This window comes from Trichosurus vulpecula, chromosome 7 (assembly GCF_011100635.1).
Source record: "Trichosurus vulpecula isolate mTriVul1 chromosome 7, mTriVul1.pri, whole genome shotgun sequence".
Taxonomy (NCBI): domain Eukaryota; kingdom Metazoa; phylum Chordata; class Mammalia; order Diprotodontia; family Phalangeridae; genus Trichosurus; species Trichosurus vulpecula.
In genome coordinates, this window is record NC_050579.1 from 8,799,386 (window position 1) to 8,814,684 (window position 15,299).

A 15,299-nucleotide genomic window follows, 5' to 3' on the forward strand; every position below is an offset into this window, starting at 1 on the left:
CAATTGCAATGCTCATTCAATTCACTAAAGTCTTGCTGCAAAATGATTTAAGGCAGAGAGACAATGCAGCCTAGCTGATAGAAAGGTGGCTGTGGAGTGAGGAAGATGAGGGTTCAAGTCTTCATCTGACCCAGTGAATTGCACATCAGGCCCTGTTTCTGACCAGAAGGCAGAAATGTTGCTATGAGTAGACAGGAAGGGTAGGAGACACTTGGGTGAGATGACCACATCATCTTCCCTTTATGGTGTGCAAGCAGGTGTGCTCTGACACACAGTGTAGACTTGGATGAGAAGGTTTCAAGGAGTTCTGAGAAGGGGGAGGGGCATCCGTTCTCTTAGGGCATTACAACTGAGCATCAGATGGCTCAAGGGGCCTTGGAGTCTTCCACGAATGAAACACACAGAAAGCCAAAGAGGAAGCTAGAGAGGGAGGAGGAGGATCAGAGGGTGCAGAAAATGGGAGAAAGCAATCTAAGGAAGAAGCAGGTGACACCAGTTTCCAGTGCAGCAGAAAAGTTAGGTCAGATGGGAATAGAAACCGCATCATAAGAGAGTAAGAAGTCAGCAGGAGGAAATTCATTCTGGTGCAGAATGCTTATTAATGGGAAATAGTTAGACAGAAGAGGAGAAGAAAAACAGCAATGGGAGAGGGCAGCCCAATTCCAGGGCAAATCCCTTCCCTTCTCTTGGCCTCAATTTTCTCTTCTGTAAATTGAAGGTGTTAGGTGAGATGACTTCTAAATGATCCTTGGGAGGCTGTGATCATTATGGACAGGGATTGTTAAGACACTTTTGCTCTGGGTGTGTTTTTGGTCCAGAGGAGGAGATATCAAGGGAGAGGAAGAAAGAGATATTGACATTTCTTTTAATGATTAATTTAAGAAAGTTAATCATATATGTGAAGAACTAAAAGTTCAATCCCTCTTCAAATTACCTATTTCTTCAATAACTTTATCCCTTCCATAACCAGACAAGACACAGAGTTGACAAGACATGGAACAGAGCAGAATTCATAAAGATCCTTCTCACTCTCAGGCATTCTAGACTTTGAAGAGATGGCCATGGGGTCTCTACCTTGGTCTTGGATTCTGTTGGGGCTAGCTCTCTGTGCTGCCTGCCTGGGCTTTGCCAAAGGAAGGAAGCTGCTGATGATCCCCCTGGATGGCAGCCACTGGCTTAGCATGTGTGAAATGATCCAGGAGCTCAGTCTGAGAGGCATGAAAGTGACATCCTGACACGGAGCTGTCTGTACACATTGGGGATTGATAGCAGTACAATTTGAGGACCTTTCCTGTCACTTTCAGCAAGGACCTTTTCCAGTCGATGAACCGCAATAGTTCCCATAAGCTGTTTGACTGACAACTTTTCCTGAAGAGATTTTTGATGCTGTTAAAACCTTGAAGAATGCCTTTGATATGTACTTTAACTTTTGTTCAGACTTTTTCTATAACAAGGAACTGATGACGTCCCTGAAGAGGCCCACTATGATGCCATTTTAACAGATCCCACTCTTCTCCATGAAGTCCTTGTGGCAAAGCATTTGTCCATTCCAGCTGTTTATTTTTGAGAGGACTCCCCAGTGGGTTAGATATTGAAAGCTCTCAGTGCTCTGCCCCAACTTCCTATACCCTAGAATAGCCACCAAAAACCCAGAATGGATAACCTTCCTACAGCATGTAAAGAACATTCTTGTACTCTTGGCCCCAGAACATGGCTTGCTATATAATGTATTAACCTTTTACAAGGCTGGCTTGAGAACTCCCTCAGAGAGACTTGAGCATAGTGGATGTTCTGAGCTATGCATCTGTGTGGCTTGTGCGGATAGACTTTGTAATGGATTACCATAAACCAATCATACCAAACATGGTCTTCACTGGGGGAATCAACTGTGCCAGTGCCAAGCAGTTCTCTCAGGTTGGTAGATGATTCATTGGCCAACATTGCAGCTGCCACCCAGTGGGTTCATTAGAACATCTTGTTTCTAAGATAAAATCTGGCTACATTTTTAATTACTCCCTGAACTTTTGCTATCCCAGGGTGTGCCTAGAAGAAGATTACCTTATAAGGTTTGTGAAATTTTTGTGAAATAAGTTAAACTGTGGTGTTGGACTGAGGCAGAGGGATCTGTCTGAGGGATTTTGTTTGCAAACATTTTTGTCATGATTTCCTTCCATTCTCATTATCTCTAGTTCTTCAGTCTTTCAGTTCCTTAGAAATTAGCAGACCTAGTTCAGCCACTGACAGCTGTGCAGATGAAGGAGTCTGATTTTTTGAAGTTTATTTTCCTCTTTAGTCAAATGAAGGAGATGTCTCATGGAGTCTTGGGCTTCTTCAATGAGTGTTTGAAGTGTTGGTCATGGCCTCACAGGTTCATAGGTTGGAGAGACTTCAGAAACCATCCAGTCCCTCCCCTCATTTAAAAATGAGATGCAACCTGGTTTAGCAGATAGAAACTGGATCTGAAGTCATGAAGATGTGAATTCAAAGGTTTTTTCACTCTCTGAAAGCCACCTACTGGACAAAGATGCCCACTTGCTAGATGTCAGTTTCATCATATGAAAAAATGAGAAGATTCAGTGACTTCTAAGGTCCCTTCTGGCTCTCAGTCTATGAGCCTATAGTACTGAGGGCAGCAAGATAGCACAGTGGATACAGTGCCAGGTGCAGAGAGACTTAACTAGGTTGGAGGCTCTGTGAGTGAAGAAATGGCAAGAAATGTAATAGATGATATGAATATGGATTCAATAGACTGGAGAAGGGGGGTGGGAAGGATAGCAAAGACCCAAAGCAAGGTTGTGAATCCAGGTGATTGGCAGCCTGGCAGTGCCACCAACAGAGATGGAAGGGTTTGGGTGGAGAGAAGTGTGACCTTGGGGAAAATAGGCTGATTTGTGTTTCAATTGCAATGATGATTCAATTCAGTAAACACATGTGGTGAAATGATTTAAGAAAGAGAGGCAGTGTGGATGAGATGATAGAGGGGAGGCCATGGAATGAGGAAGATGAGGGTTCAAGTCTTCCTGTGACCCAGTGAATTAGACATTATGGCCTGTTTCTGACCAGAAGGCAGAAATGTTCACATGAGCAGACAGGATGGGTAGGAGACAAATCATCTTCTCTTTATGGTATGTAAGCAGGTAAGATCTGACACACATTGTAGACATGGGAGAGGAGATTACAAAAAGTTCTGAGAAAAGAGAGGGGGATGCCCTCCCTTAGGACCTAACAACTGAACATCAGATGATTCATGGGTCCTTGTCATCTTCCAAGAATGAAACTCAGACACAAAACCAGAGAGGAAGATAGAGAGAAAGGCTGAGAATAAGAAGAGTTCAGTATATGGAGAGAGAGAGAAATCAAAGGAAGAAGCAAGGGACACCCAGAGTCCAGTGAAGCTGAAATGTCAGGTCAAGAACTGAAACCACATTATAAAGGAATAAGTGAGAAGTCAGGAGGAGGAAATTCAATCTGGCGCAGACAATTCATTAATGAGAAATGGGCAGAAAAGGGAGGAGAAGAAAGTTGGCAATGAGAGTGGGCAGCCAAGTTCCTAGATAAGTCCCTTCCCTTTCCTTGACCTGTTTTCCATTTTGTAAAATGGGGGGTATCGGATGAAATGACTTCTAAGTCCCCCTACACCTTGAATTTGAAAGGCTGTGATTGTGACATGTATTTCCAATACTATTTTGCTCTGAGTATGTTTTTTGTTCAGAGGGGGAGAGATCGATGGGGAGAGATAGAAAAAAAACTGATATTTATTTTAATAATTAATGTAAGGAAGTTAATCATCTATGTTATGTATCAAACATTCATTTCCTTTTCGAATTACCTGTTCCTTCATTAAATTTATTGTTTCCTCGATGAGAGAAAGATAAAGAACAAAGTTGTCAAGACAGGGAACTGAGCAAAGTTTACATAGACTTTGTTCACTCTCAGGGGTTCTGGTCTTTGCAAAGATGGCTACAGAGCTGCAACCTTCACAATGGGCTATGGTGGAGATGGCTCTCTGTGCTGCTTTCGTGGACTTTGCCAAAGTGGGGAAGCTGCTCTTGATCCCCCTGGATGGCAGCCACTGGCTCAGCATGCATGAAGTGGTCCAGGACCTCAGTCTGACAAGCCATCAAAGTGTCCTCCTGGCACCGGAGCTATCCCAGCACATCATGGATGGACAGTACTACACTCTGAGAACCTATCCTGTCACTTTCAGGAAGGACCTTCTAAAGGTGATGAACAGTAATAATTCCTGTAAGCTGTTTGACCCAGAACCTTTCCAGAAGAGATTTTTACTTTTTTTGTTACATTCAATTTTATTTGATATTTTTTAGTTTTCGGCATTGATTTCCACAAGATTTTGAGTTAGAAGTTTTCTCCCATGTCTACCCTCCCCCCCACTCCAAGATGGCATATATTCTGATTGCCCCGTTTCCTGGTCAGCCCTCCCTTCTATCACCCCCCTTCCTGTACCCCCCAATCCATTTTCTCCTTACTTTCTTGTTGAGCAACATAGATTTCTATGACCCATTGCCTGTATATCTCATTTCCCATTGCATGCAAAAACAATGGGTCTTTTTGAGCATCTGCTTTTAAAATTTTGAACTCCAAATTCTCTCCCCTTTTCCCTCCCCACCAACTCTCTGTAAGAAGGCAAGCAATTCAACACAAGCCACACATGTATCAATATGCAAAACACTCCCATAAATATTCATGTTATGTACCATTAACTACATTTCCCTCCCTCCTATTCTGTCTCCCTTTATTCAATTTACTCCCTTGATTCTGTCCTTTTCAAAAGTGTTTGCTTTTGATTACTTCTTCCCCCTCTCTGCCCTCCCTTCTATTGTCCCCTTTTTATCCCCTTCCATCTACTTTCATGTGGGGTAAGATGCCCATTTGAGTGTGTATGGTATTCCCTCATCAAGTCAAATCCGATGAGAGTAAGATTCACTCATTCCCCCTCACCTGTCCCCTCTTCCCTTCCAACAGAACTGTTTCTTCTTGCCACTTTTATGTGAGATAATTTACCCCATTCTGTCTCTCCCTTTCTTCTCTCAATATATTCCTCTCATTCTTTAATTTAATTTTATTTTTTTAGATATCATCGCTTCATATTCAACTCACCCTGTGCCCTCTCTCTCTCTCTCTCTCTCTCTCTCTCTCTCTCTCTCTCTCTCTCTCTCTCTGTGTGTGTGTGTATACATATACATATATACATATATATATATATATATATATATATATATATACACATATATATATGTATATGTTCCTTCAGCTACCCTAATAGGAATGTAAACAAAACAGTTCAACTTTATGATTTCTCTTTCTTGTTTACCTTTTCATGCTTCTCTTCATTCTTGTGTTTGAAAGTCAAATTTTCTATTCAGTCCTGGTCTTTTCACTGAGAAAGCTTGAAAGTCCTCTATTTTATTGAAAATCCACATTTTGCCTTGGAGCATTATATTCAGTTTTGCTGGGTAGGTGATTCTTGGTTTTAATCCTTGCTCTACTGACCTCTGGAATATCATATTCCAAGCCCTTCAATCCTTTAATGTAGAAGCTGCTAGATCTTGTATTATCCTTATTGTGTTTCCACAATACTCAAATTGTTTCTTTCTGGCTGATCGCAGTATTTTCTCCTTGATCTGGGAGCTCTGGAATTTGGCAAAAATATTCCTAGGAGTTTTCTTTTTGGGATCTTTTCCAGGAGGCAATCGGTGGATTCTTTAAATTCTATTTTACCCTCTGGCTCTAGAATATCAGGGCAGTTCTCCTTGATAATTTCTTGAAAGATGATATCTAGGCTCTTTTTTTGATTATGGCTTTCAGGTAGTCAAATAAGTTTTAAATTATCTCTCCTGGATCTATTTTCCAGTTCAGTGGCTTTTCCAATGCGATATTTCACATTGTCTTACATTTTTTCATTCCTTTGGTTCTGTTTTATAATATCTTGATGTCTCATAAAATCACTAGCTTCCACTTGTTCTAATCTAATTTTTAAGGTAGTATTTTCTTCAGTGGTTTTCCTTTTCCATTTGGGTAATTCTGCCTTTCAAGGCCTTCTTCTCATCATTGGCTTTTTGGAGCTCTTTTGCCATTTGAGTTAGTCTTTTTTTAAGGTGTTATTTTCTTCTGTGTTTTTTTTGGGTCTCCTTTAGCAAGTCATTGACTTGTTTTTCATGTTTTCTTTCATCTCTCTCATTTCTCTTCCCAGTTTTTCCTCTCCTCTTACTTGCTTTTTCAAACTCTTTTTAAGCTCTTCCATGGGCTGAGATCAATTCTTTTTTTGTTTTCTCAGAGGCTGTTGAGGTAGGCTCTTTGACTTTGTTGACTTCTGACTGTATGTTTTGATCTTCTTTGTAACCAAAAAAGGTACCTAGAATTTGAGTTTGAGACTGAGTTTGAGTCTGAGTTACTTTTCACTGCCAGTTCTTGTTGCCAGACAACTACTTGACCATTGACCTTTTTGTCATTGTATCACTGCCTGTAGAGTATAGAGTACTTTGTCTCAAGCTTTAGGGTCCAAGCATTACAGTTTTCAGAGCTACTTCTACTCCACTGTCACCCCAGGCTCCACCACAGCAGCGCTCCTCCTCCCCCAAGAACCACCAACAAGGACCTCAGTCAATGTCCAAGCAGTGCACAGCAAAAGGACCTTCTTTGGGCCCACAAAGTGCTCCTTGCTCTCCTGCTCTGATCTGCTGCTAGATTCCTCCCACATTGTAAGCCAGGGACTATGGAAGCAGCTGATGCTGGAGTTCTGGAAGCAGCCTCTGGAGCTTTCTGCTGCCACCTCTGCCACCGCTGCACCACCTCCGCCACCCCCAGGGCTGGTGCCCGGACCCATCTCAAAGCGATCCCGCAGTTTCCCACTGACCTGCTCTTTGGCGTTTGTGGGTTGAGAAGTCTGGTAACTGCCACAGCTCAATGATTCATGGCCCTAGGGCCTGTTCCCCTGGCTGACTACCAATCTGGTCTGTCCTGGCACAGCACACGCTGGGCTGTGCTCTGCTCCCAGCACCATGTGATAGACCCTTCCTTGTCACCATCCAGGTCATCCTGGGCTGGAGACCTGCTTACATCTGCACTTTTGTGTGTTCCACAGCTCTAAAATTTGTTCAGAGCCATTTTTACAGGTAGCTGGAGGGATTTGGGGGACAGCTTAAGCAAGTCCCTGCTTTCCAGGTGCCATCTTGGCTCCACCCCTGGGTTAGTCTGTTTTTTAAGGTGTTGTTTTCTTGAGTATTTTTGGGTCCCCTTTAGCAAGTTGTTGATTTGTTTTTCATGATTTTCTTGCGTCTCTCTTATTTCTCTTCCCAATTTTTCCTCTACTTTCTTACTTGCTTTTCCAAATCCTTTTTGAGCTCTTCCATATCAAGAGACCAATTTGTATTTTTCTTGGAGGATTTTTTTCATACTAATATTTTTATTTTATATTTAATGTTCAGCAAACTATTATACTAACATAAGCCAATTATTATATAGCATAAGTAGAGAAAATAATCGATATATGTAATTTAAGAAAAGTGTCAGTCTGAAAGCTCCTCTGCTGTCCTAAAAGCATCTTTGGGATAATTCTTGTAGCTGACAAGGAGAATACAGTTGATTAATACTGTTCCCACATGGTTTTAGTTTCTTTCCCTAGGTGTTATATTTTAAGAGCTCTTGGTTTCATGCAGTTAGGAGTTTATTAATGTTTGGTAGGGCAGTATCTGTTTAAAATAGTCTTAAATTTTTGTAGGTCAATGTTATATACAGGCAATTTTATCTGTGATACTATTCCAGTTTTTGTAGTTTATTTGTTGAATTCTTACGATATTTGGAAGTTTAAATTTGTACTATGGCAATCTGTTACCTGTGAGTTTATGAAGATTAGCAAGATTCTTATAAACAAAACTGGCTACTCAGTCAAGTCTTTCTAGGCACATAAATAAGTGCTAATTTTTTTTGTAACTTGCAGTAATATGTTGCACAGTTTTTGCCTTTCTGTATCAATTTACAAGTCTAATCTTCTTAAGAATAAACATTGCAATGGCCGCATGAAAACAGTGTCTTACCAGAGCTCTCTCACAAGGTCTGTCAGATTCCTATAAAAAAGTGAACTTGAGCAGATTTGAAAGAGTTACAAACAGCGAGCAGTCTGAGTGGGGCAAATTTCTGAGCCGGGAGAGTCTGAAAGGCTGAAGGCATGAATCTGTAGGCTCAGAGAGTGCTCAGCGTGTGGAGCTACTCCAGAACAAAGCAGAAGCGACCGGCCGGTAAACCCACGTGGGAGACAGGCTGGGAGAAAGCTGGCTGCCTGAAACCGGCGGAGATTCCCAGGCCTCCCAACACAGGACAGCAGTCTGTGAAAGCGACAAGAGGCAGCACAATGCCACCGGCCATGAAACACCAACTCCTGAGACTTGCAGCCTGAAGGAATGAAACGTGGCTTCTTGAACTTCCAGGACACATAATGGCCATGTAAATGGCTTTAATCCCTCAACCCCTCACCCAGAGAATTGCTTGGGAAAAAAAAGAATGCTGGAACAGAGGAGAAAGAAGCAGGGCTTCAGTGGTCGAATAGCAGGAGTTCATTAGTGACAGAGGGGCAAAGCTGGCAGGGGTCAACACCAGGAGCCCAGACCTAATGTTGTTCCCCCAGGGGAAGTGCCAGACATCAGCTCAAACAACAAACGGCTGAGACCATTGCTGAAGAGCAACAGTGCTGGAGAGCACCCACAGGTAGTGAGATGTCAGGGAGCCAGACCCCTCCCCCACACCTCAGGAAACTGAAGGGTATAATTCTCGACTCACAATCCCCAGAATAAGAAAGCTGGGACAGAGAGCTCTGAGCCCCAAAAGTAGAAATTTGTTGTAACGCCAGGAAAAGGCAAACCAACATGAAGAAGAACACAAAAAAAACCGAGGACAATAGATTCTTTTTAGGGAGAGAGGCATGATCAAAATACCAATCTGTAAGAGGACAGCAATGACAGTATAGATACATCTGATACCGCAAAAGATAATGTGAACTGGTCTCCAGCCCAAAAACCATTGCTGGAAGAGCTAAAGGAGGATTTAAAAAACCAAATTAGGGAGGTAAAAGAAAACATGGAAAAAATGGAAAAGTCCCTAAAGAATAAGATTGGTGAAGTGGCCACAAAGATTCAGAATCTAGAGAGAAAAGATGACACCCTGACAAGTAAAATCAACCAATTGGAAAAGGAGACACAAAAGCAAAAGGAAAACACTAACTTATTAAAAATTAGAGTTGAGCAAGTGGAAGCTAATGAATCTATGAAGCACCAAGAAGTAGTAAAACAAAATGTAAAGAATGAAAAAATAGAAAAAAATGTGAAATATCTGATTGGGAAAACAACTGATCTGAAAAAAAAGATCCAGGAGAGACTACTTAAGAGTTATTGGTCTACCGGAAATCCACAATGAAAAAAAGAGCCTTGACAGTATCTTCGAAGAAATTATCAACGACAACTGCCCAGAGGTCCTATAACCAGAGGGCAAAATACTCATTGAAAGAATTCACCAACCACCCCCAGAAAGAGATCCCAAACTGAAAACACCAGGAAATATCATAGCCAAAATTCAGAACTAGAAACTCAAGGAGAAAATATTGCAAGCAGCCAAAAAGAAGAAATTCAAATATCGTGGAACTACAATCAGGATCATGCAGGATCTCTCAGCTTCCAAATTAAAAAGACAGGAGATATTGGAATATGATATTCTGAAGGGCAAAGGAGCTGGGACTACAACCAAGGATCAACTACCCAGCAAAACTAAGCGTAATTTTTCAGGCAAGGAGATGGACATTCAATGAAATGGGGGAATTCCAGACCTTCCTGATGAAAAGGCCGGAACTCAATGGAAAATTTGATCTCCAAATACAAAACTCAAGAGAGACATAAAAAGGTAACCAGGGGGAAAAACCCCCACAAAACTTATTAACCAATAAGGGCAAGTTGTTTGCATCTTTATGTGGGATTATGTCATCTTATGTATGATATATATATATGTGTGTGTGTGTGTGTGTGTGTGTGTGTGTGTGTATTTATATATATATATATATATATATATATATATATATATATATATATATATATATATATATATATATATATATGTCAGTCTTGACAATGGTACAGCTATTATGACAACTGAAAGGGATAAACATAGATTATGAATGCCTGTATAAATTAACTGATGTAAGGATTAAAAAAAAACATAAGCAAGTGATGTAAAGGGAGGGCTATGAGAGAAGAGATAAGTAGGCAGTAGAAAAGGGTAAATTACACCAAATGAAGAGGCACATATTATAGTACAGGGACAGAAGCAAGGGAGAAGAGCAGTATTTGACTTTTATTGTCATCTGATCTGGTTCAAGAAGGGAATAACGTACCTGATAAGTTTAGAAATCTAACTTCTCCTACTGGAAGTAGGAGGGGGAGGGGGGAAAAGGGTGGGGTGGTCGGAAGGGAGGGGAGAAGTAGCAAGTGGGAAACAGTAACATAAGGGAGGGGAAGAAAGAGGAAAGTAAACTGAGGAAGGCTGCGGTCAAAAGCAAAACTTTTTGAGGAAGACAAGGGGAAAGGTAGAAATAAAAGCATAAACAGGGGGAAATAGGATGGAGAAAAAGGCATAGATAGAAATCATAACTCTGAACGTGAATGGGATGAACTCTCACATAAAACAGAAGCAGAGGGCAGAATGGATTAAAAACCATAAACCTACAATATGCTGTTTACAAGAAACGCATTTGAAACAGGGGGACACACACAGGGTAAAGGTAAAAGACTGGAGTAAAATATATTTTGCCTCAGCTGAAGTAAAAAAAAAGCAGGTGTAGCAATCCTAATCTCAGACAAAGCAAAAGTAAAGATGGATTTGATTGAAAGACATAAGGAAGGACATTATATCCTGCTAAAAGGCACCATAAACAATGAAGCAATATCATTGTTTAACATATATGCACCAAGTGGTAACGCATACAAATTATTAGAGGAGAGGTTAAGGGAGTTACAGGAAGAAATAGACAGCAAAACTATAGTATTGGGACACCTCAACCTCCCCCTTTCTGAACTTGATAAATCTAACCTCAAAATAAATAAGAAAAAAATTAAGGAGGTAAACAGAATTTTAGGAAAGGCAGATATGATAGACCTCTGGAGAAAACTTAATGGGGATAAAAAGGAATATACTTTCCTTTCAGTGGTACATGGTACATACTCAAAAATTGACCATGTACTAGGGCATAAAAAACATCACAATCCAGTGAAGAAAGTCAGAAGTACTCAAAGCACACTTTTCAGACCATGATGCAATAAGAATTATTTGTAACAAAGAACCATGGAAAAATAAGCTAAAAATACTTGGAAACTAAATAATTTACTTCTAAAGAATGAAAGGGCCAAAGAACAAAGCAGAGAAACAATTAATAACCTCATTCAAGAGAATGACAATAATGAAACAAAATACCAAAACTTATGGGATGCAGCAAAAGCAGTTCTTACGGGAAGTTTTATATCCCTAAATGCTTACATGAATAAAATAGGGAAAAAGGAGATTAATGATCTAGGCATACAGCCGAAAAAGCTAGAAAAAGAGCAAATTGAAAACCCCCAATTAAATACCAAATTAGAAATACTGAAAATCAAAGGGGAAATTAATAAAATTGACACCAGGAAAACGATTGAATTAATAAATAAAGCAAAGAGCTGGTTTTATGAAAAAACCAATAAAAGTGATAAACCTTTGGCCAATTTGATTAAAAAAAAGAAAGAAGAAAATCAAATTACCAGTATGAAAAATGAAAAGGGTGAGGTCACCTCTAATGAAGAGGAAATCAAAACAATAATTAGGAATTATTTTGCGCAATTGTATGCCCATAAATTTGACAACCTTAGGGGTATGGATGAATATCTACAAAAACATACACTTCCCAGGTTAAAAGAAAACAAATTTAAATTTCTAAATAACCCCATCTCAGAAAAAGAAATTGTGCATGCCATCAATGAACTCCCTAGGAAAAAATCTCCAGGGTCAGATTGTTTTACATGTGAATTCTATCAAACATTTAAAGAACAATTGATTCCAGTATTTTATAGACTATTTGGGAAAATAGGTGAAGAAGGAGTCCTACCAAATTCTTTTTATGACACAAATATGGTACTAATACCCAAACCAGGTAGAGTCAAAACAGAGAAAGAAAATTATAGACCGATTTCTCCAATGAATATTGATGTAAAAATTTTAAATAAAATATTAGCAAAAAGATTGCAGCAACGTATCATGAGAATAATACACTATGACCAGGTAGGATTTATTCCAGAAACGCAAGGCTGGTTCAATATTAGGAAAGCTATTAGCATAATTGACCCTATCAAAAACAAAACAAGCAGAAACCATATGATCATCTCAATTGACGCAGATAAAGCCTTTGTCAAAATACAACACCCATTCCTATTAAAAACACTAGAAAGCATAGGAATAAGAGGAACCTTCCTTAAAATTATAAACAGCATCTACCTAAAATCATCGACAAGCATTTTTTGTAATGCAGATAAGCTAGATGCATTCCCATTAAGATCAGGGGTGAAACAAGGATGTCCATTATCACCCCTACTATTCAATTTGGTACTAGAAATGTTAGCTGTAGCAATAAGACAAGAAAAAGAAATTGAAGGAATTAGAATAGGAAAAGAAGAAACCAAATTATCACCTTTTGCAGACAATATGATGATTTATTTAGAAAATCCCAGAGAATCATGTAAAAAACTACTTGAAATAATAAACAACATTAGCAAAGTTGCAGGATGTAAAATAAACCCACATAAATCCTCAGCATTCCTATACATTACTGACAAAGCCCAACAGCAAGAGATAGAAAGAGAAATTCCATTCAAAGTTACCGTAGACACTATGAAATATTTAAGAGTCTATTTGCCAAGACAAACCCAGGGCCTACAAGAACATAACTATGGAACACTTTTCACATGAGTTAAGTCAGGTCTACATAAGTGGAAAAATATCAGTTGCTCATGGTTAGGCCAAGCTAATATAATAAAAATGACAATTTTACCTAAATTAATCTATTTATTCAGTGCCATACCAATTGAACTACCAAAAATTATTTTACAGAGCTGGACAAAGTAATAACAAAATTCATCTGTAAAAACAAGAGGTCTAGAATATCTAGGGTACTAATGAAAAGAAATGCTGGAGAAGGTAGCCTAGCCATACCAGATATTAAACTGTACTACAGAGCAGCAGTCATCAAAACTGCCTGGTACTGGTTAAGAAAGAAGGGTGTGGATCAGTGGAATAGGATAGGTACACAAGTAGGAGAAATCAACAAGTTTAGCAATCTACTCTTTGATAAACCCAAAGAGGCCAGCTTCTGGGCTAATAATTCACTATTTCACAAAAACTGTTGGGAAAATTGGAAAATGGTAGGGCAGAAACTGGACATAGACCAATATCTTACACCAGATACCAAAATAAAGTGAAAATGGGTTGATGATTTAGGAGTAAAGGCTGATACTATAAGTAATTTGGGAGATCAAGGAATAGTTTACTTATCAGATTTATGGAAAAGAAAAGAATTCATGACCCAAGAAGAGATAGAAAGCAATACAAAATGCAAAATGGATAATTTTGATTATGTCAAATTGAAATGTTTTTGTACAAAAAAAGCAAATGTAGCAAAAATTAGGAGGGAAGCAGAAAATTGGGAGAAAATCTTTACAACTAGTATCTCTGATAAAGGCCTCATTTCTAAAATATAGAGGGAACTGAGCCAAATATATAGGAATACAAGCCATTCCCCAATTGAGAAATGGTCAAAGGATATGAACAGGCAGTTTTCAGAGGAAGAAATTAAAGCTATCTATATGCATTTGAAAAAATGCTCTAAATCACTACTGATTAGAGAAATGCGAATCAAAACAACTCTTAGATACCACATCTCTCCTGTCAGATTGGCTAAAATAACAAAACAGGAAAATGATAAATGCTGGAGAGGATGTGAGAAAATTGAAACATTGTTACATTGCTGGTGGAGTTGTGAGATGATCCAGCCATTTTGGACAGTAATTTGGAACAACGCCCATAGGTCCATAAAAATGTTCATACCCTTTGACCCAGCAGTACCATTTCTAGGGTTGTATCCCAAAGAAATCACACAAGCAGGAAAAGGATTCATATGTACAAAAATATTTATAGCAGCTGTTTTTGTGGTAGCCAAGAATTGGAAATCAAAGGGATGCCCGTCAATTGGGGAATGGCTGAAGAAGCTGTGGTATATGAAGGTAATGGAATACTATTGTGCCATAAGAAATGGGGATGATACGGACTTAATAACAACCTGGAATAACCTACACGACAAAATGCTGAGTGAGCGGAGCAGAGCCAGAACATTGTAGACAACCACAGATATATGGATTCCGTGAGGACCAACCCTGACAGACTTCGCTCTTCTTGGCAACACAAGGTACAAAGACAACTCCAAAGGACTCACGATGGAGAATGCTATCTACATCCAGAGAAAGAACTATGAATTTTGAATGCAGATTGAGGCACACTTCATGCTTGCTTTTTTTTTTTCTTCTCTTTTGTTTTTGTTTTTGGGGTTTTTTTTGGTTCTGTTTTTTTCTTTCTCATGATTCATTCCATTGGTCATAAATCTCCACAACTTGACTAGTGTATAAATTAATTCAATGTGAAGTTATACATGGTAGTTATATGAGATTTCATGCAGTGTTGGGGAGGGAGGGGGGAGGCAGTGGAGAAAATTTGGAACTCAAAATTAAGTAGAACCATGTGTTGTAAACTAAAAATAAAAACAAAATAAAAAGAAAATACAAAAAAAAATAAACATTCCAGGAGCAGCTAGATGGTGCCGTGAGTAGAGCAGGAGCCCTGGAATCAGGAGGACCTGAATTCGAATCCAGCCTGAGACACTTGACACACTTGCTAGCTATGTGATCTTAGGCAAGTCACTTAACCTCAATTGCCCTGCCTTCCCCCCTCAAAAACAATCAAAGAATAAACATTCCATAAATTTTGGTTTTCATGATATTGCTCTCTCCTGTTTCTCATCCTATCTATTTGACTAATTTCTCAGTGTTCTTTGCTAGAATTTCACCCAGGTTACTCCCATTAACTGTGGATGCCCAACAACTTTCTCTCTTCTTCTATTCTTTCTCTATATTATTTCATTTGGAGATCTCACTAGCTCCCATGGCTTTAATTATCTCTACACTGATTATTCTCAGATCTATTTACCCAGCTCTAATCTCTGCTGGCCT

The 15,299-nt window shown here is 39.3% G+C and overlaps 1 protein-coding gene across 2 annotated transcripts in view; it reads left to right on the forward strand.

Moving 5' to 3' along the window:
* Nucleotides 1–958: 958 nt before the first annotated feature.
* LOC118856157 (UDP-glucuronosyltransferase 1-2-like) overlaps nt 959–15,299 on the forward strand; it is a 63,711-nt gene continuing 49,370 nt past the window's right edge. Inside the window, exon 1 of one of the 2 annotated variants that reach the window (XM_036766278.1) lies at nt 959–1,914. In XM_036766278.1, the coding sequence (XP_036622173.1) occupies nt 1,834–1,914 (81 nt within the window). In that variant the 5' untranslated portion in view covers nt 959–1,833. Of the gene's footprint in view, nt 1,915–3,879; nt 4,224–15,299 lie in introns of those variants that run through there. The other variant, XM_036766277.1, reaches the window with a different exon arrangement.